At 57.0% G+C, this 26,084-nt stretch overlaps 1 protein-coding gene across 1 annotated transcript in view; it reads left to right on the forward strand.

Annotated features, from left to right (window-relative positions):
• CACNA1A (calcium voltage-gated channel subunit alpha1 A) overlaps positions 1-23,733 on the forward strand; it is a 191,364-nt gene extending 167,631 nt beyond the window's left edge. Inside the window, exons 42-50 of the mRNA XM_065419170.1 lie at positions 552-659; positions 1,341-1,441; positions 1,747-1,856; positions 2,172-2,310; positions 3,974-4,087; positions 9,360-9,395; positions 15,533-15,728; positions 17,392-17,639; positions 23,113-23,733. Coding sequence (XP_065275242.1) covers positions 552-659; positions 1,341-1,441; positions 1,747-1,856; positions 2,172-2,310; positions 3,974-4,087; positions 9,360-9,395; positions 15,533-15,728; positions 17,392-17,639; positions 23,113-23,733 — 1,673 coding nt within the window. The remainder of the gene's footprint in view (positions 1-551; positions 660-1,340; positions 1,442-1,746; positions 1,857-2,171; positions 2,311-3,973; positions 4,088-9,359; positions 9,396-15,532; positions 15,729-17,391; positions 17,640-23,112) is intronic.
• Positions 23,734-26,084: the final 2,351 nt, after the last annotated feature.

Here is a 26,084-nt window from a genome sequence, read left to right on the forward strand (position 1 = left end):
AGCTACTCTAGCCCCGGCCTCTCCCAGCAGGGGGCGCTGTATTGAACAAGGCAGGAACACTGGCTGTGGGGGAGCTCCCAGCTACTCCAGCCCCGGGCTCTCCCAGCAGGGGGCGCTGTATTGAACAAGGCAGGAACACTGGCTGTGGGGGAGCTCCCAGCTACTCTAGCCCCGGCCTCTCCCAGCAGGGGGCGCTGTATTGAACAGGGCAGGAGCATTGGCTGTGGGGGAGCTCCCAGCTACTCTAGCCCCGGCCTCTCCCAGCAGGGGGCGCTGTATTGAACAGGGCAGGAACACTGGCTGTGGGGGAGCCCCCAGCTACTCCAGCCCCGGCCTCTCCCAGCAGGGGGCGCTGTATTGAACAGTGCAGGAGCATTGGCTGTGGGGGAGCTCCCAGCTACTCCAGCCCCGGCCTCTCCCAGCAGGGGGCGCTGTATTGAACAGGGCAGGAATGCTGGCTGTGGGGGGAGCTGCTGGCTGCTCCAGGGAATCTGATAGTTCGGGGCTCCGATGCCCAGCCGCTGACCTTCCCCCCGGCTTGTGCCTTCCAGGAGGAGCCGACAAGCAGCAGATGGACGCCGAGCTGCGGAAGGAGATGATGGCTATCTGGCCCAACCTCTCCCACAAGAACCTGGATCTCCTTGTCACCCCTCACAAATGTGAGCGCCCCTGCTTGTTCCCCGCGCTGTCCCCAAGCTCGCCAGACCGCCTGGCTTCCGCTATAGGGGCGGCCAGCCCCAGCCCTGGCATGGGAACTTCCCCGGGATGGGCGTCGCACAGCCCCCCGTTAACCAGGCCACTGCTGCCCAGCAGGGTGCGCTGTGCAGGGCTGAGCTTCCCGTTCGCACCACGGGGGCTCGCGCTGGCCCATGCCCATTCTGTGCCTTGGGAGAGAGAGGTGTGTGCTGGTTAGAGCGGGGGGCTGGGAGTCAGGACTCCTGGGGTGTGGGAAGGGAGTGAGGTCTAGTGGTTAGAGCATCAGGACTCCTGGGTTCTATCCCAATGTGCCGGTGACTTTTGGCGAGCTGAGCCCTGGAGACTCCCAGCCACTCAGCACGGAGGTCCATCTGTCCGTCCATCCATCCCCAGAGATCTGTCTGGTCTGCAAAGCCCCTTATCTCTCTGGCATCTCTACTCCTTGCTGTGCCCAGGGCCAAGACCTGTGTGGGCCCAGAGTCTGCGCCCACATCTTCCCCACCACCAGTGGGGCGCTCGACTTTGGAGACCAGAGGCTGAGAGGGTTGAAATTCTGTGGGGAGTTGGGCTGCTTCATGCTGGGCCAGGGCGGGGCGGGGGGTGGCTGATAATGCTCAGCCTCTCTCCCTTCCTGCCTCCCCCAGCCACGGACCTGACAGTCGGGAAGATCTACGCCGCTATGATGATCATGGAGTACTACCGGCAAAGCAAGGCCAAGAAGCTCCAGGCCATGAGGGAGGAGCAGGTACGTCCCCTGGGGTTCAATTCCTGGCTCTTCCACTGACTCACTTGAGTAAGCCCCTTGGCCACTCTATGCCTCGGTTTCCCCCTCACATGGGGCTGGTCAGCCAGACTCACCTCCTGGGAGCAGGAGGGTGGAGCTTTCAGGTGAAAGCCGCTATCACAGTGAAATGCTCCACCTCTGGGCTGGAGGTTTGAGCCCAGCATCCCAGCCAGGGGGAAGGAGGGTGCCCAGGATGGCTTGGGAGCCTCCTCACAGCTTTTTTTCCTTCCCATAAGCTGGTCTGATGCCTCCTGTGTTCCCTGCAGAATCGAACGCCGCTCATGTTCCAGCGTATGGAGCCGCCGTCCCCCACCCAGGAGGGAGTCCCGGGGCAGAACGCTCTCCCGTCCTCCCAGCTGGACCAAGGGGGTGGCCTGTAAGTCCTGTGCATTCTCTATCTGGTTGTCCTGCCCTGCTCCCTACAGTACCCCTTGCTGGAAAGCCCAGGACTGGCGTAGCCAGGAGCTCGTCCCACAGCCAGCGCTCCTGCCCCACTCCCCACAGCGCCCCCTGCTGGGAGAGGCGAGGACTGGAGTCTCCCTGTGAGAGAGCCCAGGGCTGCCAGAGAAGCTGGGCGATGCTGGCTTGGCTCTGTTAATGGCAGATGCGCTGCCTGCATTGCTGTGAGCCCCTCTAGGCCAGCCCTTGCAGCACGGGTGGCTATGGCCTGACATCCTGTCTGCTCTGGCAGGAGTGCGCCTGAAGGGGGCATCAAGGAGAGCCAGTCCTGGGTCACCGAGAGAGCACAAGCGATGTTCCAGAAGACAGGCACCTGGAGTCCAGAGCGAGGTCGCCCCGAGGATATGCCCAACAGCCGTCCCAATTCCCAGGTGATCGATTGATTGATGTTCATGCGCACATTATCTATCTATCTATCTATCTATCTATCTATCTATCTATCTATCTATCTATCCCCATTCACCCCATCTATCTATCTATCTCTCTATCCCAGGGGTGGGCAAACTTTTTGGCCCGAGGGCTACATCTGGGTATGGAAATCATATGGCGGGCCATGAATGCTCATGAAATTGGGGGTTGGGGTGCGGGAGCGAGTGAAGGCTCCGTCTGGGGGTACGGGCTCTGAGGTGGGGACAGAAATGAGGAGTTATGGGTGTGGGAGGGGGCTCCGGGCTGGGGCAGGGCGTTGGGGTGTGGGTGGGGGGCTGAGGGCTCCAGCTGGGGGTGCAGGCTCTGGGGTGGAGAAGGGTGGGAGGGGGATCAGGGCAGGGGGTTGGGGCACAGGAGGGGGTCAGGGGTGCAGGCTCCGGGCAGCGCTTACCTTAAGCAACTCCCAAAAGCAGCGGCATGTCTCCGCTCCGGCTCCTACTTGGAGGCACAGCCAGGAGGCTCTACACGCTGCCCTGTCCACAGGCACTGCCCCTGCAGCTCCCATTGGCCCCATTTGCTGGCCAATGGGAGCTGCGGGGGCGGCGGTTGGGGCGGGGGCAGCGTGCGGAGCCCCCTTGCTGTCCCTACGCGTAGGAGCCAGAGGGGGGACATGCGGAGCAAGCCCCCGACCCCACTCCCTGGCAGGAGCTCGAGAGCCGGATTAAAATGTCTGAAAGGGTGGATGTGGCCCCCGGGTCGTAGTTTGCCCAACCCAATTTATACCCATACACACCCACCTGTCTATCCCCGTACACACCCATCTATCTGTCTATCCCCATACACAATCTGTCCATCCCCGTACACACCCACCTATCTGTCTGTCCCCGTACACACCCACCTATCTGTCTATCCCCATACACAATCTGTCCATCCCCGTACACACCCACCTATCTGTCCGTCCCCGTACACACCCACCTATCTGTCTGTCCCCGTACACACCCATCTCTGTCTCTCTGTCTCTCTATGTATCTGTCCCCCCCACTCCCACCGTTCTGTTCAGGAGCGGGGGGCAGGTCTGACCCCTTAGGGCTGGGTTATGTGGAGAAGCTCAGTCGGAGGGCTAGTCAGGCCTGGTCCCCGAGCTGAGCACTTCGCCGTTCTCCAAGGGGCAATGAGAATGACAGATTCCCCGCCCCAGCAGCCCCCGTCCCCCCAGGCAGTTCCAGGGGCTCAGCTGCACGCAGCTGTGGAGGGCTCCAGTTGCAGGGTGTCTCCGGTGATTTCCGGCTGGGAGGGAATCCAGGACACTGGGAGGAAGAACTGAACCTGGGATTATGATTTTCAGCAGCAGTGTTCTGTGTCCTGACCAGAGCCAGGGACTAGGAGTCAGGACTCCTGGGATCTGTCCCCAGCTCCGGGAGGAGAGTGGGGTCTAGTAGTTAGAGCCAGGGGAGCTGGGTTATGTTCCCTAGTCTGAGAGAGGAGTGGGTTAGAGTGGGGGAGGGCTGGGAGTCAGGACTCCTGGGTTCTATTCCCAGGGTATCCCTGACTTGTGAAGGACTTCTGACAAGTCCCTGCCCCGCTCTGTGCCTCAGTTTCTCCACTTGTAAAATGCGGGTGACGCTCCTTTATCAGGTGACCCTCTTTTTGCCTTGCCCTCTGCAGTCTGTGGAGATGAGAGAGATTGGGAAGGACGGCTACTCAGACAGTGACCACTACCTCCCCATGGAAGGGCACGGCCGGGCGGCCTCCATGCCGCGACTCCCCGCTGAAAACCAGGTGAGGGGCTTTTTTTTGGAACCATCCAGGGATTCCACTGCCAAACACACTGACACCCCTGCTGGGAGCCCGGGGCATCCCCTGAAAACGGGGAATTTCTCATTCAAGTGCATTTCAAACGGGGAATCGCTCCCGGACTGATACAAAGTGAACCAATCCCTTGCGGGGACTCAGGATTGGGCCCAGATTGCAAGAGATACCTTTTGAAATTCATAGCACCCTAGGGTGCCAGACCAGAAGAGACCATTAGATCATCTAGGCTGATCGCCCGCCCGTCACGGGAGAGAACCTTGCCCAGTTACCCCTGCACTGAGCCCAAGAACATTTGTTGCCCCTTTGGCCCATGTGGCAGCCCATAATGGCAGCTTTGCAGGGTTGTCTCCATTCAGAGAAGAAATTGATGGTTCGAGTCAGGGCTGTTCTTTGGTGTGATCTGGTTTTAGTTACAAAAACCATATTTACACCAAGTCCTGTTTCCCTGAACAACAGCAGGCGGGTTCCTCGTTCAGGAATCCCCAGTGTGCCACTTCAGCGGGCTCTGTCTCTCTGCTTCACTGCTACTGGCTTCCTGCCTCTTTGGGCATGTCTTCACTGCCCATGGAACCCTGGTTCTTAGCTGGGTTTTAGCCCAAACCCTCCTACCATCCACACAGAAAAGCCTCGGACCTGGGTTTGGAAGGGCTTTAAGTCCTGGCTATTTGACTCGGTTGGGGATGGGAGTTAGAACCCAGGCTCTGCTTTAACTCAGTCTGGAACCTGCTAGTTCTTCGGTGCCCTTCCCACAATTCCTCCTAACAGACAGATACGTTCTCCTGCCATTTACTTGGGAAGAATCCCACTGCATCTCAGCAGACCGCGCCATGACACACCTGGGTGAGAGCAGAACCCGTGAGGAGAGAGGAATTCAGGTCAAGCTTTGCAGTGGGGATGCTCACACCTGAATTAACCATGCAGAGAAGACAGACCAGTCCACACAGGTTAGCTCTGATCTGCCTTTTGTCTTGGGCAGTCTCTCCATTGTCTGTTCCTCTCTCTACTCCACAAAGGGGCTTAATTGCTCCTTCCCTTGAGTCTGAAGGAGCTCAGCAGACCCAAATGTGGGTCTGTCTGGCTTTATCTTCCTGCCAGTGGTGGCTCTTCTGCCTTTCTCTGCTAGAGTAAAGAGCCCTTCAGTGCCCCAGATCTCTCCCCGGGCCCCGTAATCAAATCACCTCTGACCTCTCAATCTTCTTGTTGATCAGCTCCTTATGTCTCTCCCTGCCAGGAAATTCTGCAGCCCTCAGATCGTTTTTATGACACTCCTCTGCACCTTTTCCAGTTTTTCAGCATCGTTTTTATAGTGTGGACACTCCAGACCTGGACCCACTATTCCAGTGTCAGTCTCACCAAAGCCTTAGATGGGAAAAATCACCTCCCAGCTCCTACTCAGTAAAAGTGACTTTGGACATTGGCTTTCGTTGTCTCCAGCAGCAATGCCACCCCGTGCTGAGAGCTCCTGGCAATTCACTTGCTAAGCAGGGGTGGGCCGGGTCCCCACTTGGGAGACCTCACGGGAAAGTTCCAGCAGGTGGTGTTGATTCAGCAGAGGATGATGGGGGACGGAGGGGAGGAATGCTAGAAGGTGTTGTGCTGCAGGAGGTGATGCTTAAAGTCGCAATCCATTGAGATGAGGCTGTTAAAAATCCCATTGCACTATTCCTAGGGGTTGGGACATTTGTCCCAGCCAGATTTCAATTTCAGCTGCTTCCCTAAGTTCCTCCTGTGATTCCAGTTGGATGCAGAATTCTTTCTTCATGTCTTTCCCTAAACTGCTGGGTAGCCTTGCTCTGCACTAAGCAGCTGCTGTGCTCCACCCCAGAGGTGGCTGCATTTTACCAATGGGTGAAATTGACCCTTCCTTTGGGAAAAGCTTGATTCTGTGCTGCATCTCCCAAGAGCAAATGCATGGAAGGTGCAAGCCCACTTTAACCCGTGTAACCATAACAACAGCATCTCCAGAACCGTATTATTATGCTCTCCATAACTGTGAGATCCAAGCCATGGTCCATGTTACCGTGACACTGCAGTCTCTGTTACCATGACGTCGCGGTCTGTTGCTGGGACAACAACTCAGTAACCCTGACACTGCAGTTTCCCCTCCAGAATATCGATGAGTCGCAAGAGTCATTGTCTCACTTTGTATCAGTAACCAAAGCTTGCTAATAATATTATGATGTCACTTTTCTAGCGCCCCCCTCTGGTGACCAAAGGAGCAGCATGGGCAGGCCCCAAAGAGAGCCCTGTTCAGCAGCCTGCGCCAGAGGGGAGGTCACTGTAACCGAGGGGCAGCTGAGGGAAATTAAAGGGGGGAATGGAGTTATTTCTCCCAGGGAAGATGAAAGGATTAAAGGCTCAAAAAAAAAAAAAAGGGAATCTTGTAATGATGCAAAATTCTTCCTTGAGAGCAGCAGCAAAACGGGAGGAGGATTTTGAGGTCAGGAGAGCAGAGCCGAGACCTGGGCTTTAGAGCTGATCCCAGCGTCGGAGGCGCCATGACATGTTAAGAGGCAGTGTAATCTAATACACTAATACACTCCTGGCCTCTTTCCTTGGCTACGGGAGAGATCATCTCTAGTGGTCAGAGCAGAGGACTGACAGTCAGGACTCCTGGGTTCTCATCCCAGCTCTGCTGCTGCCTCACCGTGTGACCTGGGACAAGTCACCTCCCCTGTCTGTGCCTCAGTTTCCCCATGTTCAAAACAGGGGTCGATCTGGCTTACCAGCCCGGTGGGTGGGAGCATTGTGAGGTGTAACGTGTTAACGTGCGTCGGTTGCTTTGAAGCTGTTGGGTGGGATTCACCTCTCGGTTCCACGCAGGGCTGAGAGCCAACCCTGGCCTGTCCATGCCCGCGTGTTACATGCGCGTCATTGACTAAGGTGACCCTCTCCCTCCGCTGAAGGCGAACTCATACTGTCGCAATGCATCTGAGCAAAGACCATTGCCACTGCTGGTTCCATCGAGCTTATAACATGAGCTTCCCATGTTGGCATGAAGCATGCTTCAGAGCAACAGAAACACCCCCCCGCCCAGGCCATCCTGGGCGCCTTCCCAATGCCGCAACCCTGAGCGTGGCTTGGGGGACGGGGTGTTGGTACGCATGCCCAAAGCAGATGTCATTCTTAGCATACTGAGGAGCAGAGGAGCATTGACCTGGGCAGTCTCCGTAGCGCGGAGCTAAGTTCACCCGGGTGGGTGGGCGTGTGGCGTGTGTGTGCAAGGGACAGCAGTGACATATCGCAACGTCAAGATTAAAAACTCCCGTCACCGCCAATACTTCTTTAGCCTGAAAAGTTTGTGTCTAACCTGCCAAATTCTCCCTCGGTTTATGCCCCTGTAAACCAAGGTAGAGCGTGGCCCAGAGGGCGCAAATCCACATCGGATCCCTTGACTGGCAGGGGTTTCTACCCGTCGGTGGCAAATCGGAGCTACCGGGAGCTAGTCCTTACCTTTAAGGGACTCGGGGGCGGGTCCCACTGCCAGATAACGGTTGGGCTTGGTTGCTGTGGAGGTAGACAGACACCTAGTGGCCACTCTGAGGCAGGATCGGTCAAACCCGCACCAGGGCCCAGAAGGCTGACGGCTCTGCAGGTGGTTGGGGCAGCGAGTGACTTATGTGCTGGAGGAGATTTGCTCTGATTTTCATTTCCTTGTTGCATGAGCTTTTTAGCGAGCTTCGTGGGTAGCCATTGGCCTTTGGGCCAGAGCGGGAGGAGGGCGAGACACCTGCTAAAGGCTGCACTGTTCCTTAGGGGCCGAAGGAAGGAGGGGAAGGGTCTTGGGTCCGCCTCCACCCCTCAAGCTGTCCCTTGGGCCCTCCACCCTTGAGTCTCCCCTCCTGGCTGGGCTAGGAGAGTGGGGAGCACAGTGCGGTGGGTGGGCCTGGCCACGCACCATCCCACACAGCCAGGGAGGTGGTGGGGGGGTCAGGGAGACCTGATTCTCACGCGCTGGTCCGGCTCCATCCTGCCCCCATAGCAACGCAGGGGCCCAGCCAACAGACCCTGAACTGATTAGCATTCCCTACACATCATGTTGCCTAATGGTTAGAGTAGAGGGGGCTGGGAGTCCAGATTCCTGGATTCAGTATCCAGCTCTGGGAGGGGAGTGAGGTCTAGTGGTTAGAGTAGGGGCTGGGAGTCAGGACTCCTGGGTTTTTTTTCCTGTCTCTGTCACTGACTCAGTGTGTGACCCTGGGTGAGTCTCTTCCCCTCTCTGTCTCCATCACCCCATCACTAAAATCCTTCCGCACCCCCAGGGGAGCTCTGGCAGCCGGAGCTTGCGACCCTGCAGGCATCACTCTGAGACGAGGTGGTGAATGAGAAGGGCCGCTTCTACTGTCGCTCCTCTGCCCTGACTGGTTTTAAGGACAGTTAGCAATGGTGATGGGGCACGTAGTCCTTAGCCTTCAGAGTCAACAGGGACTGGGCAACAGCTCCACTTCCCTTAGACCCAGGTGCTGGATCCAAGTAATCACCATTTGGGGGTGGGGGAATAAGGGATTCCCCCAAAGCCGACAGCTCGGCTGGGTAGCTGCTACAGACCCTCCCACTTCCCCCCTACTTGAGGTTCTTCTGCCATGCTCTGCCCTCCCCCCGGCTTTATTTAATGCCCCGTGTGCCAGTGGAGGGGGGTCATCAAATCCCGCCTGGCTGCAGACTCAGCCAGTTCAGCCTGCTGCTTCCTCGCCGCTGACCTCCTTTGGCACTCCCCAACTGCGGGGGGGCTAGGCCGGGGCTGCGGAGTGAGGGCCCATCCCAAAGCATCTCCCTGGAGAGCAGCAGGCGTTGGATCAGGCTCCCAGGGGCAGGGGGACTAGGTCGATCCAAGCAGTGACAATGCAGCTTTTAACAGCGGCACGGCTGGGACGCAGGGTGGCTGGAGCCTGCTCTGTTGCAGCATGCACAGGAGTGGGGGGCTGGGGAGGGGGGGCTGCTCCTGCCCGCGCTGTTCTCATCCTCCGCTGCTCACGCCATGCGTCCCGCTCCCCCTCCATCCTCTGGGGCCTCTGCCTGCCCCCTGCTTGGCTTGGGTGCTGGGAGCACGCGTGGCTGCAGGATGGAAGAAGCCCCCATCTGTAACTGACCGATAACCGAGTCTCTTCTCCCCTCCCCACCCCCCGCCCTTCCTGGTGTCCTCCCGCCCCCCTCCCAAGCCCCCTTCTTTGCCTTTATATTTATTTTCTTCTCTCTCTCTTTCCCTTTCTGTGTGCACCGTCTTGTCTGGCTCTGGCAGAGGAGGAAGGTGCGATCCCGAGGAAATAATCTCAGTGTATGTACCGTGGCGGGGGCTCTCCAGTGCCACTCACTCCACGCCCCCGATCCCCCGCTCGCCTCCTCCCTCCCTTGATCTGTCCCCATATACATCTAGCTAGGCTGTCTGTCTCTCCATCCATCCCTTTCCCCTCCTCCACGGCTCTCGCTCTGATCTCCGTCCTCTTCATTGCACACCACCTAGGTTAGTGGGCTGCGTTCCTCTCTCTCTCGTCACAGCCAGAGGAAGCTCCATAGGCAGCCCCAGCGCTCCAGGAAGGGGCAGCCTTTTGGGAACTGCTCTGTGTTGATTTCGCCTTCTCTCTAGCTGCTTCTGTCCCTGGCTTTGGCTCCATCCCCCTCTGAGGGCTCCCTTGCCATCTCTCTCCTGCTGGGGACCAGCTCCGCCCATCACAGGAGGGGATGGCGAAGGAGTGGTCTGCGAGACCTGACCCTGCTGGATGCTGGTCCCCATCAGCTCCCATTGTCTGATCTACGCCGCCCGTCTACACCCTGCTCTCTGCTACTGTCCTGTGGGAGCCAGGCCCCTTTCCCGCCAGGGGTCTCTCCCCTTCCTCCATCCTGGGCTTCTTCCTCAGCTGTCACCTCCTCTCTTCCCCCAGCCTTATCCCAGGGCCAGGTGACTCCATGACCTCCCTTGGGGATCCTTCCAAAGTGCCCTTGGCCACGTGTGCTCAGTCGAATGGCGAGAGCAGCCGGAGCCTGGGTCTACTCCCAGCTCTGGAAGAAAGCGCTGCCTCGTGCTTAGCGCATGGTAGGCTGCGATCACCAGCTCTGGAGGAAAGGACGTGCTGGGCTAGAGAACAGATGGTGTCAGCTACCGGCTGGGCTGCACCCGGAGTTACTCCACAATCGCTCTCACGCTATCACTCACCCCCGCCTTAATCCAAATGAACTTTCCAGTGTAGACAAGCCCTGACACACTAGAACTAACGTGTTTTTAGGCCTCATCCATACACCAGTTTCCCTAAGGCTGGTCTCCCTGGAGAAATTGACTGGCATCCCCAGCTGGGCACTCAATGGAAAGTCACTTCGATTTCAGACTGGAATATCTGCACCGGGGGAGGGGGCTGTGGTGGTATTCCAGGATATGTTGTGGCAGAAGTGGCAGCTTTATTCTCCCCCCATGAAGACAAGGCTAAAAGATGTGACGTCAAACACATTGTATTAAAGCCCAGCAACCTCTAGCGAGCTGCCAGAGACTGGTGTGGACAGAAGAGAACACTCCTGGAACCACTTTAGCTGCCTGAATTGTAACTAAGGGGCCGTCTACACTGCAGCCACAGTGACACAGAGACTGCAGACATAACCCAGTCTGACCTAGCGAACTCGGATCCTGGAGCCGTGGACTTGCGATTGCCCAGGTCTCAGCGCAGGCTGTACAACCCCAGCTGGAGCTCTGGGTAATTACTCGGGCAGCTGGCCTGCACTGACGCGACGCCCGCAGTACCCAGGCGAGTTAGATTACCGGTAGCTCAGGTCTGGCCGTGTGAGCTCGGCACGCCCCATGATTGCAGGGTAGACATGCCCTTAGCCAGCTCTCCACGCAGTGTTTGTCCTGTGGTGCCCACCTCCGCTAGGGAGGGGATTTTTACCAATATACTGATACAACTCCTAGTGTGGGTCCAGTTATACTGGCATAAAGGTGCCTTAAACCAGTATAAAGGTGTCGTGACCCAGTATAGCTAATTCCTCTTCCTGAATGGGAATAGCTGTACTAGTAAGCAGTACTGGTAGTAAGCTATACACCTACAGCACTGCGTCCACACTCGGGTAATCCGGCGTAGCTAAACCAGGACAACTAGTGTAGACAAAGGCGGAGGCTACAGTACAGATTTCTGCCGGCATTGCTCTGTCAGCCGGGGGTGTGAAGAGGGGGGTTCCCAGACCGACACAGCTGTGCTGGCAGAATCCCCTAGCGCAGGTGCACTTATATTGGCAAAACTGCTTTCACTGGGCTAGCTTGTTTTGCTCGCTGGGGCTGGGCTAAGCCGTCGTGGGAAAGGCACAGCTTTGCTTGTATCAGAAGCGCTTTGCTGGTATGGGATCCTGGCCTAGCTACACCCGTACATACTTGGCCAAGGTCTCAGCGCCCCCAGGCTGACCGTGACCAGCTGGCGCATTTGGCAGGTCAGTCTGCACGGTCGTTTCCAACCACGTCAGTTTACAGGGGTTTGCTAACACCCTGTTTCCCTAGTCTACACAGTTCCCCTCGGGGTGGCACATACCCCAGGGCAAAGGGGCTGAGAGTCTGTGTTATTCTGTGGATTGCGGTAGGGCTTATGAGCCCCAGACAGGGACCACGCCCTCACTGCGCTAGGCTCTGTACATTATTTATTAGGTGTATTACAGTAGCGCCCACAAGCCCTAGTCATGAACCAAGACCTCTTTGTGCTGGGCCTGTATGTTTTTTATTAGGTGTATTACGGTAGCGGTCAGAAGCGCCAGACATGGCCCCGGCCCCCACTGTGCCTGGGCTGTACAGATACAGAACGGAAAGATGGGCCGTGGCCCCAGGCTCTTGCCATCTCTTGTGACTCCAGGGAGGTGCAGCCTAGGGGAGGAGGAGGCAAAACTGGCTTCCACCATCTCTGTGCCCTCCCAGCCATGGGCTGAAAGCCCCCCCGTGGGGCACGTGGTGGGGGAGTTCTCCCCTGGGAGCTGTGGGGCTTTGCCAGCTGCCGGAGCAGTGAGTGCGAGGCAGGCGTGAAATGCTCCGGAGTGGGAGTGTTTGCTACCCCGAGGTCAATGACACACAAAGTACAGGCGACAGGGAGACAGGCAGCTAGTGTTTAAAAGAGAGGGGACTGGAGCCAGGACACCAGGGGTCTGTGCCTGGTGCTGTGAGGAGAGTGGAGTCTAGTGGTGAGGGCAGGGGCTGGGCGCCAGGACACCTGGGTTCTGTTCCTGTCTGTAAGAGGGGAGTGGGGTCTGGTGGTTAGAGCAGGGGGCTGGGAGTCAGGACTCCTGGGTTCTGTTCCAGCTCTGGGAGAAGGAGTGGGGTTTCTTGGTTAGATCAGGGGGACTGGAACTCATGACTCCTGGATTCTGCTCACTCACTGTGCCTCAGTTTACCCTCCAGTAACTGTGCTCTCTCTCCTAGGGTGTGTTTGTGAGGCTTAATTCGTGCCTGGAAGGAGCCTCCCAGTCTGCTGTGTATGCTTCTGCACCACAGCAGGGAGAGGCAGCCAGAGCTCCTCTACGGGGCAGTCCCGTTTGTGGTCCCGTAGCTCTTTTGAATGGAAATAGCCATCCTGGTTGTGTGTGGGAAAAGGGGAAGGGGCAGGGGAGGTGTCAGTGCTGGGATTCTCCTTCCCACACTGTAGCACTGATGCCCCCTCCCAGGTTTGAACAGATCGGCCTGGGACTGCTGTACAATGGGCCTGATTCTTAGCTCCCTGCTCTAAGGACATGCTTTTTCCCCATCGTATCCCTGAGCTGCAGGGCCCCTCGCCTGACCATCTAGTGTTGCTGGAGGGTCTTTGGGTATAGAGGATAAGGCCTCCTGGGTGTCTCCGAAGGCACTTCACCTGTAGATGTCACTGGCGATGGTGTCTCCTGGGTGTACCTGGAAGCTCTTTGCCTGTAGATGCCACTGGCGATGGTGTCTCCGGAGGCACTTCGCCCGTAGATGTCACTGGCGACCGTGTCTCCTGGGTGTCTCCGGAGGCACTTCACCTGTAGATGTCGCTGGCGATGGTGTCTCCTGGGTGTCTCCGGAGGCACTTCGCCTGTAGATGTCACTGGCAATAGTGTCTCCTGGGTGTACCTGGAAGCTCTTTGCCTGTAGATGCCACTGGCGATGGTGTCTCCGGAGGCACTTCGCCCGTAGATGTCACTGGCGACGGTGTCTCCTGGGTGTCTCCGGAGGCACTTCGCCTGTAGATGTCACTGGCAATAGTGTCTCCTGGGTGTACCTGGAAGCTCTTTGCCTGTAGATGTCACTAGCGATGGTGTCTCCTGGGTGTATCTGGAAGCTCTTTGCCTGTAGATGCCACTGGCGATGGTGTCTCCTGGGTGTACCTGGAAGCTCTTTGCCTGTAGATGTCACTGGGGATGGTGTGTCTCCGGAGTCACTTCACCTGTAGATCCTGCTGCTGGGTGCCCTGGAGGAGCAATGCCTGTGGGGAGGGGCCCTGCTGATACTCCCAGGAGGGTTGTGGTCGAGGTCAGTTCAACATCCCCGCTGGGTGCTGGAGCCCCCCGGACATACTGGAGACCACCGAGTCCCTTGGAAGCTCCCTACAAGTCCTCTCCACCCTTTCGAATGCTGTGCTGGCATCACACAGCGATGCTGCCCCTCAGCGGGACGGCCGTGGTGGCCTCACCAGGGGAGAGGAACAGGACAGCTCCCGCTTGGTGGGAATGTGGCATTTTTGTGGGCTGTGCTTCCCAGGCTCTCCAGCTGGCCACAAACCATCTCACCGGCCTGAGCCAGTGCAGACAGCGAGGGCCTTTGACTGGGTTCCTGCGGGCCAGCCCATGGCATTTACACCCTCCTTCCCAGCCGTAGACAGGATGGGATCGTCCCGCGGGAAGGAACCCAAGTAGCAAGAGACACAATCCTTCAGTTTGCCTGGCTATGGAGAGCGGCACCTAGAGTGGGAAACCTAACGAGCCATAGCGGGCTGAGAAGAACAGATTATGTAATGGTTAGAGCTTAATTGGGAGCCAGGCGTCCTGGGTTCTCTGTCTGACTTGAGTGTGGTGTAGTGGTTAGACCACAGGACTCCTGGGTTCCATTCCCAGCTCTGCCACAGACTTGCTGTTGGATTTTGGGTGAGTCATCGCCTTTCCCTGTGCCTCAGTTTTCCCCTCCATACAACGGGGAGAACAATCCTTACCAACAGGGCGGGCGGGGGGCGTGTCCGGGAGGTTTACTGCACGGGTAGTAATTTGAGATCTTCATCGTAAGAGAAAGCCAAACTGTTATCTCACCCAGCCCTGCAGTGCTGATCAGATCACCCCCCTGCCATGTCATGCTGCTGGGGGCAGCGTAGACTCCAGGGAGCTGAGCTGCATTCGCTCCCCCGATCCCCCAAATAGCCTCATGGGGGAGAGGGTTCACAGAGACAATGGGCCCAAGGCACCAGTATGACAGGATCCTAGAACTGAGAGCCGCTAGCTCCCCAGTTGAGGTCCCCGAGCCCCAGGGGCGAAGAGCCCCAAGAATTGGGACCCCGGGGTCATACATCCCTCTCTGAGGTCCATAACTAGTGCCAGAACCACAGGGCTCATGGGTGGGTCCATCCTGCAGCGAGGGATGACCCACTGATCCACCTGGGAGAGGGGCCACGTCCAGACCCTCCCAGTATGTGACACGGAGGGGTGGGTGTGGCCATCACAGGCCGTGGGCCCAGGGAGGGGGCATTCCTGAGCCCGGAAAAGCAGCCCCTCAATCTCCAGGGCCCCATGGCGGTGAGGCCCCCACACTTCCCCCAGCCCAGCCATCCCACCTATGAGGCCTTTCGAAGGTGGGTTCATAGAGTCGTTGATGCCAAGGCCAGAAGGGACCATTGTGATCATCCCGTCTGACCCCTTGGATAACCCAAGCCGGAGATTTCCTAGAGCAGCGCTTTTAGAAACACATCCAGTCCTGATTTCAAAATTCTCAGAGATGGAGACACCACCATGACCCTTGGTGAATTCTTCCAGTGGGTAATTACTCTCACCATGAAAAATGGACGCCTTGTTGCCAGTCTGAATTTTCCTAGCTTCAACTTCCAGCCATTGGATCGTGTTAGACCTTCCTCTGCTAGGTCTGGGGGCCTGTCATAGGGTCCAGTCCTTCAAGGTGCTGAGCTCAGTGGGAACGGAGGGTACTCCACCTCCCTTAGGATGAGGGAGAACCAGCCGTGCAATGTCATAGGTCCATGGGTGGACAGATGGCTCCACAGACCCTTGGGTGGAAAGACAGATCTATAGACAGTTCCATGCATGACTCTATCGAGGTCTCCGTGGGATAGAGAGTAACGGAGACGTGGGTGGAAGGACAGAGAGATGTCGTTTCAATAGGATTAGTCGGCATTTGTTTGTAACTCCATCCCTGTTACCCCTCCCCCTTCCCGCAGGCTCCCCCGTCCCCCCGCAGCGTCACATAAATCTATGGGTCTGGGTCTGTCATTTCCTTTGCAGACGATCACGGACGCCAGCCCCATGAAGCGCTCTGCCTCCATGCTGGGCCACTCGCGCGCCAAAGGCATCCGGCTGGACGACTACTCCTTGGAGAGGGTCGTCCCTGAGGAGAACCAGCGGCACCACCAGCGGCGGAGGGAGCGGAGCCACCGGGCCTCGGAGCGCTCGCTCAGCCGCTACGCGGACGTGGACACAGGTGGCACGGCTGTTGGGGGGGATGCGCGGTCTGTAGGCTGTGTTAGACCCGCTCTGCTCTTGCCAGGGAGGGAGTCAGACTAGCCCAAGTGCGTGAGCTGGTGCCCTCGAGTGGCCGTGGGCTGCAGAAGCAAAGTCCATGGAGTTACCCAGTGCAGACTGGGTGTGAGTGAGATCAGGAGCCAGATCCTCAGCTGGTGCTGCTGAGAAGGGAAAATCTCCATTTCCCGACACCCCCCCCCAAGCCAGCCAGTCCTGCCCTGTACCCTATTCGCAGCTGCCCTGAGCCAACCAGCCTGGAGCTGGCACCCCCTGGAGGGCTTAGGGGAGGCTGGCTGGGAGCTCACTGGCTGGTTGAGAGGCCCAGTTCATTGAAGCACATGGAGACCCTTGGATAGAGAAGGGCTGGCTCATTGGGATGACTATGGGTTCTTGTTTCTGGCCCGACCAGCACTAGGGAGCAGCCAGAGGTGAAGTAAACCGGTCCGCCCCGGTACCGCATACTGGCAAGCGCTGGTTTGCTGTACTGGGGCGGCCCAGCTTCCCCAGGGGGCAATTTAAAGGGCCTGGGGCTCCCAGCAGGGGCTGGAGGCCCAGGCCCTTTAAATTGCCCCCAGAGCCCCACTGCTGGAGCCCTGGGGTAGGGCTGTGGGGCTCTGGGGGCTATTTAAAAAGTCCGGGGCTCCCGCTGCTTCTACCGCCCTGGGCCCTTTAAATAGCCGCCGGAGCCCCACCGCTTCTCCAGGGCTCCGGCGGCTATTTAAAGGGCCGGGGCTCCAGCTGCCTCTGCCGCCCTGGTCCTTTAAATAGCCGCGGGAGCCCCGCCGCTTCCCCAGGGCTCCGGTGGCTATTTACAGAGCCGGGGCGGTAGAAGCAGGGGACCCCCGGGCCTTTTAAATAGCCGCCGGAGCCCCGGGCTGCTGCTGCTACCCCGGTGGGGGGTGGGGGGGCACTTACCTTACAGGGTGGGCAGGGCCTGGCTCTGACTCCCTCGGCCACGCCCCTTCTGCCCTAGGCCCCGCCCCTTCCAGGGGCCAGAGCTGGCCCCAGCGTACCGGTAAGTCCCTGGACTTACTTTCACCCCTGGGAGCAGCAGAAATCTCCCATTCCTGATGGGTTCAGCGCACACAAGTGCTTCCGCTGCCTTCTGAATAGTCATCCAGGTCCCAGGGGCTTGTCTACACCTAAAACACTGCTGTGTGCTGCCCCCTCCTGTTAACTGCCTGTCCTACTGCGCCCCCGCCCTCCCGCCCCTTTCAGCGGGAAAGTTCCAAACCTTTTGTGCAGTCGCTTTACTGGGGTCAGAGTCTGTGATCTCTGTTACCCTCGTGTAAATCCAGAGTAAATACCAGTGAAATCAGATTTTGTTTATATGGGCTGAGTCTCCTCTCACTTACACCAGTTATACACCAGGGTCAGCCCATTGACCTCCCTGGAGTCACTTCTGATTTCCAGCCGTACGAGTGAGCCCTAGGCACTGAGCTATCATAGCATTGAGCATGGTGTGAATGTCCAGGTAGTAACAGGCCACCAGACTCTAGTGCAATTGCACGCCACATGCCATGGGACTGTTGTGTTTCCTGTCCACAGATGCTAATTGGGTTGATGGCAAACGGTTTCCAGGCGCGTAATAATCTCTGCCTCTCCCTCTCCCCCCACGGCAGGGCTGGGCACGGACCTGAGCATGACCACGCCATCGGGCGACCTACCTCCCAAAGAAAGAGACCAGGAGCGAGGACGACCCAAGGACCGGAAGCATCACCACCATCACCACCATCACCGCCATCACCACCCCTCCTCCGACAAGGAGCGCTACTCGCAGGAGAGACATGAGCACAGCCGGCCCCGCTCCAGAGACAGGCGCTGGTCCAGATCCCCCAGCGAGGGCCGTGAGCACATGCCCCACAGGCAGGTGGGTCTGGCTTTCCACTCCCCGCTTCACCATTAGGGATGGGCACAGGGGTGGGGAGTGGGGGCGAAGCAGAGCCAGCCCGGAGCTCCCTGCTCCTCGGGGAGCGAGTTCCAGCTGTCCAGCAGGCTGAGCAGAACGGGTTGGAGGCCCGAATCGACCCAGACATCTGTCGCGGGTGCTGATCTGGAGCTTGGGGCAGATCCAGCGAGGGCTCGTGATCTGGGAGCCAGAGTGGAGGAGCTGCTCTGTCTCACTTGCTTAGCAAGACCCCTGGCTGTTCTTGGACCTGTGGATCTAAAAGCCCAAACCTCCCAGGCAGCCACAGACTCGTAAGGCCTAATTCTCAGCTACACGAATGCTCCTCCCACTAGCCACTAGAGGGGGACAGTGAGCCACAATTAGACACACCCTCTGGATGGGGAAGCTCCGCCCACACCTCAAAGGGCTGCACAGATTCAGTTTCCCTGCACAGGCCACCACTTTGTAACCCCGCCTGTGGCGGGGCCGTCAGGGGGGATCAGACCAGTGGCTTCTTCATCTAGAAAGCAGGAGTAAAGGACCAGAGACTGCGGTGGGTGATGTGGACACTAGAGGGGGACAAAGAGTCGGGGAAGTTATGGGTCTGTCCTGTGGATGGGGGCATCATCGTAAGCGTTTATTGGGGGAACAGGGGCCCAGCCAGACACTGCATCCCCTTGTCCCTGACCAGAGGGGAACCCCACAATATCAGCCCCACTGAAACAGATAGACTGAGTGACTCCCATATCCAGAGCGCCAGAGGAAGGCCTGGCCCAGAAGGGCTTTCCCCCTTATTCGCCCCCAGCAGCTGATCGACCCAAAGACCCCGCACCTGCTTCTTTAGAGCCAGAAGCAGCAAAACAAACACTGGTGCTGCCCACCCGCTGCCCCGGGGAGTTCCTGAGGCTGGGGTGAGATGGACACGAGCGCCAGCGATCCAAGAAAGGAAGGGAACTCCATGTGCCATTGGAGCGGTGTGGGAAATGTGGAAAGGGCCCAGGGGATGCTGGGAGGATCAGAGCCAGTGTAAGCTCCACTCCTGTCCACACACACACCCCCACTTCCCAAAGGAAGGCGGGGGGACTGCAGGAGGTGGAAAAGCTCCTCCTGGCAGCTGGAGTCCCCAGTTTTCAGATTTAGGGGCCGGCACTGGGGCACTCCGCGCTGTCGGGGCAGTTCAGCCACTAGAGGGCGCTCTGAAAAACGCGGGCAATAACTGAGGGTAAAACCATGGGCTGCTCGTCGCAGCTCTGGGCAGGAGTCACAGCTGTGGATTTAAAGGGACCATCAGGTGAAACCGCCAAGGGCCGGAAGTCGGTAGGCCCCATTCTGAGCTCACTTACACACCAGGGTAAATCCACTGAAGTGGGTGGAGTGACTCCAGATTTACACTGGCATAGCCAAGAGCAAACTCTAGCCTCCCATGGCCTCACGCTTGTGCACCATGGGTGTGAAACGCTGTGAGCCGAGCGGGGGGCATTTTCCCTTCCCCTCACCCTCGCTGGAATGCTGACAGGATCAGAACTGGGCCCCGGTCGTTTACATCAGTCTAACCACACCCCCTCGCCTGATTGACACCGGGGTGAGCGAGAGGGGGATGGGTGAATGGGACGATGTAGAGGCTGCTCAGGGTCGGGGGGCCTTGATGAGGGGATGCCCTGTCACTCAGACGAGCGCTTTGAACTCTCTTCAAGCCCTTTATTTCGGTTATTCTCACCACTCACCCACCCCCACCCCCCAAGCCGTTGGTCTTCCCCGCTTGTTTCTCGGGAGCGCCATGCAACGGGTCTTGAGTCACATCTTTATTTCTGTGTCCGTTGTGTTTGGCTCCGCTGTCACAGCAAGGGGCAGGCGCAGGTAAGATGGTTGGTGAGCAGAGACCCAAAAACCGAACCGGGGGCGCCCCCCGCCCGCCATCCAGTGTCTGTGGTGTGCGCCCTTTGTTGTTAACGCTGGTGGCCACTGACGCCTCTGGGTTTCGTGACTCTGGAAAGTTTGGAATGAAGCTGCTCCTAAACCGGGCCCACACGCATGGCACACGCACACAGAGCTACGGGCACACGCCTGGCGCATGCACACAGAGCTACGGGCACACGCCTGGCACATGCACACCGAGCTACAGGCACACGCCTGGCACATGCACACCAAGCTACGGGCACATGCCTGGTACACGCAGAGATATGGACACAGACCTCACACACACAGAGATACAGGATTGGAACACACATGGCACATGCATAAATATGGGCACCTGTGTGGCACATGCACAGAGAGACAGGCACACACAGGATACATGCTCACGGTCACAGGCACACACCTGACACGCCCTGAGATATGTGCACACAGGTAGCGCACCTGCACCAACACACATGGCATATATGTACAGCTGGGCACATGCATAGCACATGCAGACATGGATATGGGCACATGTGTGGCACACATCCATCCCCAAAGATATGGGTGCACTCAGGGCACACACATGCAGCCGCATAGCCATGCGGGACACATACATGGCAGACACATAGATATGGGAACATACATGGCACGTGTAAGTGCGGGTGGATACCCAGCACACAGACAATTCGGACCCATCACATTCTCTGTCTATTCCCCACGCCCCTGTGACAGCACTTAGCACCAGTGGGGCTGCCGTGGGCTGAGGAGAATCAGGCGCCTTGATGGATCAAGGCATCCGGCCTGCTTCTCTTTTCCGATCCACGGCACTTGTATAGAGGCATCTGACTGTAGGGGCTAGCCAGAGGGAGCCTGTTACAGCACTTCCCCAGGGGCTAGCCTGCGTATGAACCATTGTCCCCTACTGGATGATTGGAGCAGCTGAGCTGTGTGTCACAGCCCCTATACGGCTGAGGGGGAGTCTCCTTTAGGAGCCTGGCTTTTGGAGCAGGAGGGCCCATGCTCTGCCCTCCCTAGAGCCGAGAAATCTGGAACAACCTCAGAGGAAATCCTGGATCTGCTCCCACTGCAGCACAGCCCCCCTTCCGCCCAGCCTCTGATTGCTCAGAGCTGCCTGTCTCTGTTCACACACGGAACATCACAAAGGAGCTTCACCACCATAGCTTAAGACCACTCTCCTGGGTCAACGCCTGCTGACCTGATGTAGCGTTTCCAGGTAACCTCTCGTTCCAAGCGGAGTGGAGGCCGTGGGATTCAGGCTAACTCGCTGTTTTCCTCCCCCATCCTCTTGGTTTGGGGATCCTCTCCAGAGAAATCCTGCTGGAAGCTGTTTCCATCTGTCAAAGGTGCCCTGGCAGATCTGGTGCCCATTGATGTGGGGCTCGTGGGACGTCAGGCACCATATGAGCCCCTGCCAGGTGGATTCTGATAGGTGTAAACCCAGACTGATTTCAGCGGAGTGAGATGGGTCTGAGTCCGCCCTGGTCACACTGAGAATGGACCTGGTCCTGAGGAGGCCAGTGTGAAGCAGACAGAGGTTCTCGTCCTCTTACCCGCTTCCTAGGATGAGAACCAGCCAGGGATCAAATCTTTGAAGAACCAGAGCAGCCCAGAAGTCACATTTTGCCAGAGCTGGAGGGATCATGAACCTCCACAGTCTGGCAAGCTTGGATCTAAACCTAGAGCCTGTGGTTGTCATGTGGTTCTCCGACTTTGGTGACCACAGCTAGACCTGGGACAACCAACCAAGGGCTTCCCACGTGTTTGCTCCCCATCGCTTTGGCCACGACATCTGTGCAAGTCAGGCTCTTGGGTCCAATCCACTGTTGCAGACAAGCTAATTCTACAGCCTGTTGCCAGATTCTCCCCCCAGCTGAGCTGGATTTCCAGGCTGTTTCTCCCGCTCTTCACACTTCCCCCAGATACACTCTCAGTAGGGCAAGGCCCATCAGGCACAGGCCCCCTCCTCCTCTCTCCAGTGCGGACGAGGGCAGCCCATTCCTTAACCAGGATGGAGCTTGCCCCACTGGTCGGAGACAGTTGGAGAGACATGAACCGGATTTGAGCAGGAGACGACTCACCCCGAGCAAGACTGTGGTGGCCTGAGCGGAGCCTTTAAGAGGGCACCAGCGGCTCATCCACCGGACTGTCCTTCTTTCTCGCCTTCTAGAGGGCGTCAGAGAGGCCCGAGCATCAGCAGCGTGGAGGGTCCAGATTCCCAACTTCCCCAAAGGCTGGCAGGATCCGCCCGTGTGAGAGCAGGGGAGGATCTGTGTGGGAAGCACAAAGGGTGGAGAAATTCAGGGCAACTCGGCAGCCGCCCCTTTGACCTTTCTGCTCCTCTGTTGCTCAGCCAACCCTCCACCCCCCCTTTGCCTTGCAGCAGCCAATTGAGCCAGGCCGGTGGGGCAAGAATAGATCATAACAACCTCCACGCTGAGGCCGTATCAATACGTACAGTGGCGCAGCTGTGTGGGTGGAGCTGTGTCGGTGCAGCACATCTGGTGCCGACGCTCTGTGCCGACAGGAGAGAGCATAAACCCACCTCGACAAGCGGCAGAAACGCCCCCCCGCCGACAGAGCGCTGTGCACACAAGTGGGGGTGGAATAGGCTGTAGCGTAGACATAGCTTCAGATTCCAGAGGGTGAAGGGGGTATAAAAGATAAAGGCCCTTCTGCTTCACCGACTGACTGACGGGGCCAGCAAAGGATGTCTTCCTGGGGCAGGTTATTCCATTGTCTACTGGCAGGATTACAAAGAGCCGAGCTCCGATTCTGGGTAAGTCACCTCGCTTTCCTGGGGGAAGTAACCCCATCCGTGGACGCTTCCACCCACCAGAGCAGACACCCGCAGTCAAGCAGCTCTCACTAGCGAAGCCCAGAGGCTCACACTGCCTCTCCCAAGGAGGTCAGCTCTGTTCCAAACTTATCCAGACCCAATGCTCCCCCCTCATCTTTCCTTGCTGGACCCCCCCCTTCTACCCCAGTTTCCCCACCCCACCGTCCCTCACCCCCTTTTTTTTTTTTTCAACTCCAGCTGTTTATTTTCTTTTGAGTTCCTTTTGGTAACACACAATATACCTCATGCTCTGCAGGCCCTGCTGGTTTTCTCTCTTGCTTGCTTGCTGGCTTTTAGCCCTTTCCTCTCTTTCTTTCGAAGTGTGAGTAATTTTTAGAAGTTTTCTGCTACTTTTTAAAAACCCCAAAACTTACAAAAACTCCATTTCTCATTTCTCTTCTCACTTTTTTCCCCCCTTCTTTCGTTTGTTTTCTCTTTTGGTTTCTTTTCTTCTCCTCCGTTGGTCTCTCGATCCCCCTCTTCCCGTCCTCCCTTCCGTGGCTGTTGCTTTTTCTTCTCCCCCTCCATTATTCCCCCCCTTCTTTGGTTCCTTCACCTTCAAATCCCCTGCCTTCTTTTCTTGTCCTCGTCTCTGTGTCACCTTCCCTGCCCCTCCCAACCCCCCTTCCCTTTCTGTCTCTTCTTGGTTAATTTTCCTTGTATATTTTCTTTTTGATTTCCTTTGTTTCAATTTTCGTGTAGGGTAGTAGTTCCGTAAGTGGCAGTCCAGTCCTTTCAACGTCCGGCACCAGTACCCCAAGGCGAGGACGCCGCCAGCTCCCACAGACCCCTTCTACACCCCGGCCACACGTGTCCTATTCCCCTGTGGTCCGTAAGGTCATCAGTACAGGCCCCCAGCAGCAGCCGCATCACCCCAGCAGGATATCCACCCCCGCGCCGAGACGATACCCCTCGCTCCCTGCCGACCCCCAGGCGGCGGAGCGGCCCGGCAGATCGCCCGCCATAGAGAGACACACGGTCCCGCCGCGGAACGATTCGCCCCGAGCCTACCGCCACGCCAGCAGCCGGTGGTCGGCGCCCCACGTCTCCGAGCCGCACCCGGGACCCCGTCGTGGCAGTTATTACCGGAGTCCGGACTGCACCGCGCCCCCCAGCGAGGACGCCTTCTCCTACGAGACCACACACATCAGCAGCTCAGGGCGTTCGCCCAGGACTTCCCGGGCGGGTGGCGGCTCTTCACCCTCCAGGCCTGGGCGGCGACTTCCTAACGGATATTACCACTCCCATGGAGCAGCCAAGCCACGCTCGCGCCAAGGACTGCATGAACCCTCTAGCGAAACTGACGAAGATGACTGCTGCTAACCTGGAAGCGGTTTGACACACTCATGCACACTCGCAACACACACACACTGGACAGAGATGACATTACCAGATGGGGGGGGGGGGGAGGCAAAGCACACGGAAATCACAACAATCTGCCCTATGGGGAGGTGTCTGGAGAGAGAGTGCTCAAATTGCAGAGGGAAGTAACTTCAGTTGGAGGGGTTTTCTCGGGGTGGGGTGGGGGAGAGGGTTTTGGGGTGGGGGAGGATGAGGGGATCTAGGGACCAGAGCATGTTTATCTTTTACAGATCAAGTTGTGTGTGGTGGTTCGGGGGTGGGGGGTGTGGGGGGGGAAAACCAACCAGTTCTTCAGAATCTAAAGAAGATTTAAAAATAAACCGGGGGAAGAGACTACAATCCATGCAAGATGCCCTCAGGTAGCCTCTCCCACATGCAGCATCTGTCTGTGGCCTTGAGACAGAAGACCGGTTTTCCTGGGGTGCTTGGCATGGCGGGGTGGGGAGGGGGGGGGACGTGCTTGGATGTGACCCTCCACTCTCAACAAAGAAGTTTTAACAAAAATTCCACACCAGAAACAACAACAGCAACAAATCTCGACACAAAAAAAATCAGTAAAAAGGAGGGGGGGAAAAGACAGAAGTATTTTTTTCTGAACTTCTATTGATGAGTTTTATCATCTCGACTTACCTGGTTAACTTCAAAACAAGTAAAGTTTGTGGCCTGCCATTTTGAAGGACACGCACGTGCACAACCCCGACACACACACACACACACACACACACACACACAAAGGAGTGCTTGCTGGTTATACCAAACCCTAATTATTACTGCCTGCAGAGATAAATAAACAGAAAAACCCCCCACACACAAAAAAGAGAAATAAATAAATAAAAATAAACAGAAAGAAAAAAGACAAAAATAATAATTGGGATGGGGGGAGCATTTTTCTTCCAACATTTTGGTCCTGCTTGAAACTAACAAAACAAAAAAAACGAAAACATGTCAAAAGACAAAAAAAGTCCTTTGCTTCATTTCCTTTTTCCTACTTTGTTTGAGAAAAAAAATTAAAAGGAAAAAAACCCTGTGGGATTGGGACTGTGAAATATTGCATGAGAAAACTAAAAAAAAAAAAGTTAAAAGAAACAAATGAGAAAAAAAACACACACAAAAACCCGAAAAAAAATTAAAAAAAGGAATTTTTGATTGAAATGTTCTTAGTTCTTGGTGTGAAATGCTCTGAGAGTTTGCTCGTTCCCTAGAAAATTCAGTGAAACAGCTCTTCCTCCCCCCGGCTGAAGGGTCCGACTGTGGGGGTGTCGCCTCCAGATTGTTCAGCCACATCTCAGCGTTCAATCTAACAAAAAGGCTCTACCTGTTGTAGTGAAGAAAATCTTTAAAATCTGACCCCTAGTGTGAGACTGAGTCTGCTGAGAGCCTGAACCAATGGCTCAGAGCTGGGAACTGGCCTGCTTATTTCCTAGGTGGTTGACTCCGATACCAACAATGATACTGGAAATGTCAGTAGCGTTAACTCTTTCGCTGCCCATCAAATCCCTGAGTAAAGTTGCAGGAGAATCACGCTGGGACAATCGACACAATATCTTCTTATTGGTATTGCAGGAGCCCAGTGGCCTGGGTGCTGTCCATGATTGGGTAGGTGTATTATGGTAGCACCTAGGAGCCCCAGTCATGGCCCAGAATGCCAGTGTGCTCGGAGCTGTACAAACAGAACAAACAGTTCCTGGTTCCAGTCTTATCTAAGCTACTGTCACCTGCCTTGTGTGGCTTCTGGTTTGGGCGAGGCCTTCAGTGGTACCGTTGGGTTCCCCTTGCCGCAGGCGGGGCTCGGCAGCCTAAGGTTCGGGAACAGGAACGCTGTGCACAACGATGCTGTGAACTGAGCCCCCAAGGCCGGGCCTCTTACTGCACAGCAATAGCAAGGTGGACAGAAGCTTTTCAAGTACAACTAGCAGATGAGAGTCCTTGGCCTGGGTCCTCCTTTGGTTACTGACTAACCATCCACCCATCCCTCCCTCCACCTCCAGGGGGAGCTCTCCACCCATCTCGATCTATCCACCCATCCCTCCCTCCACCTCCAGGGGGAGCTCTCCACCCATCTCGATCTATCCCTCCATCCCTCCCTGCACCTCCAGGGGGAGCGCTCCACCCATCTCGATCTATCCATCCCTCCCTCCCTCCACCTCCAGGGGGAGCTCTCCACCCATCTCCATCCATCCATCCATCCCTCCCTCCACCGCCATGGGGAGCTCTCCACCCATCTCGATCTATAAACCCATCCCTCCCTCCACCTCCATGGGGAGCTCTCCACCCATCTCGATCTATCCAGCCCCATACAGATCTATCCACCC

The sequence above is a fragment of the Emys orbicularis genome, chromosome 19 (genome assembly GCF_028017835.1).
Source record: "Emys orbicularis isolate rEmyOrb1 chromosome 19, rEmyOrb1.hap1, whole genome shotgun sequence".
NCBI lineage: Eukaryota > Metazoa > Chordata > Testudines > Emydidae > Emys > Emys orbicularis.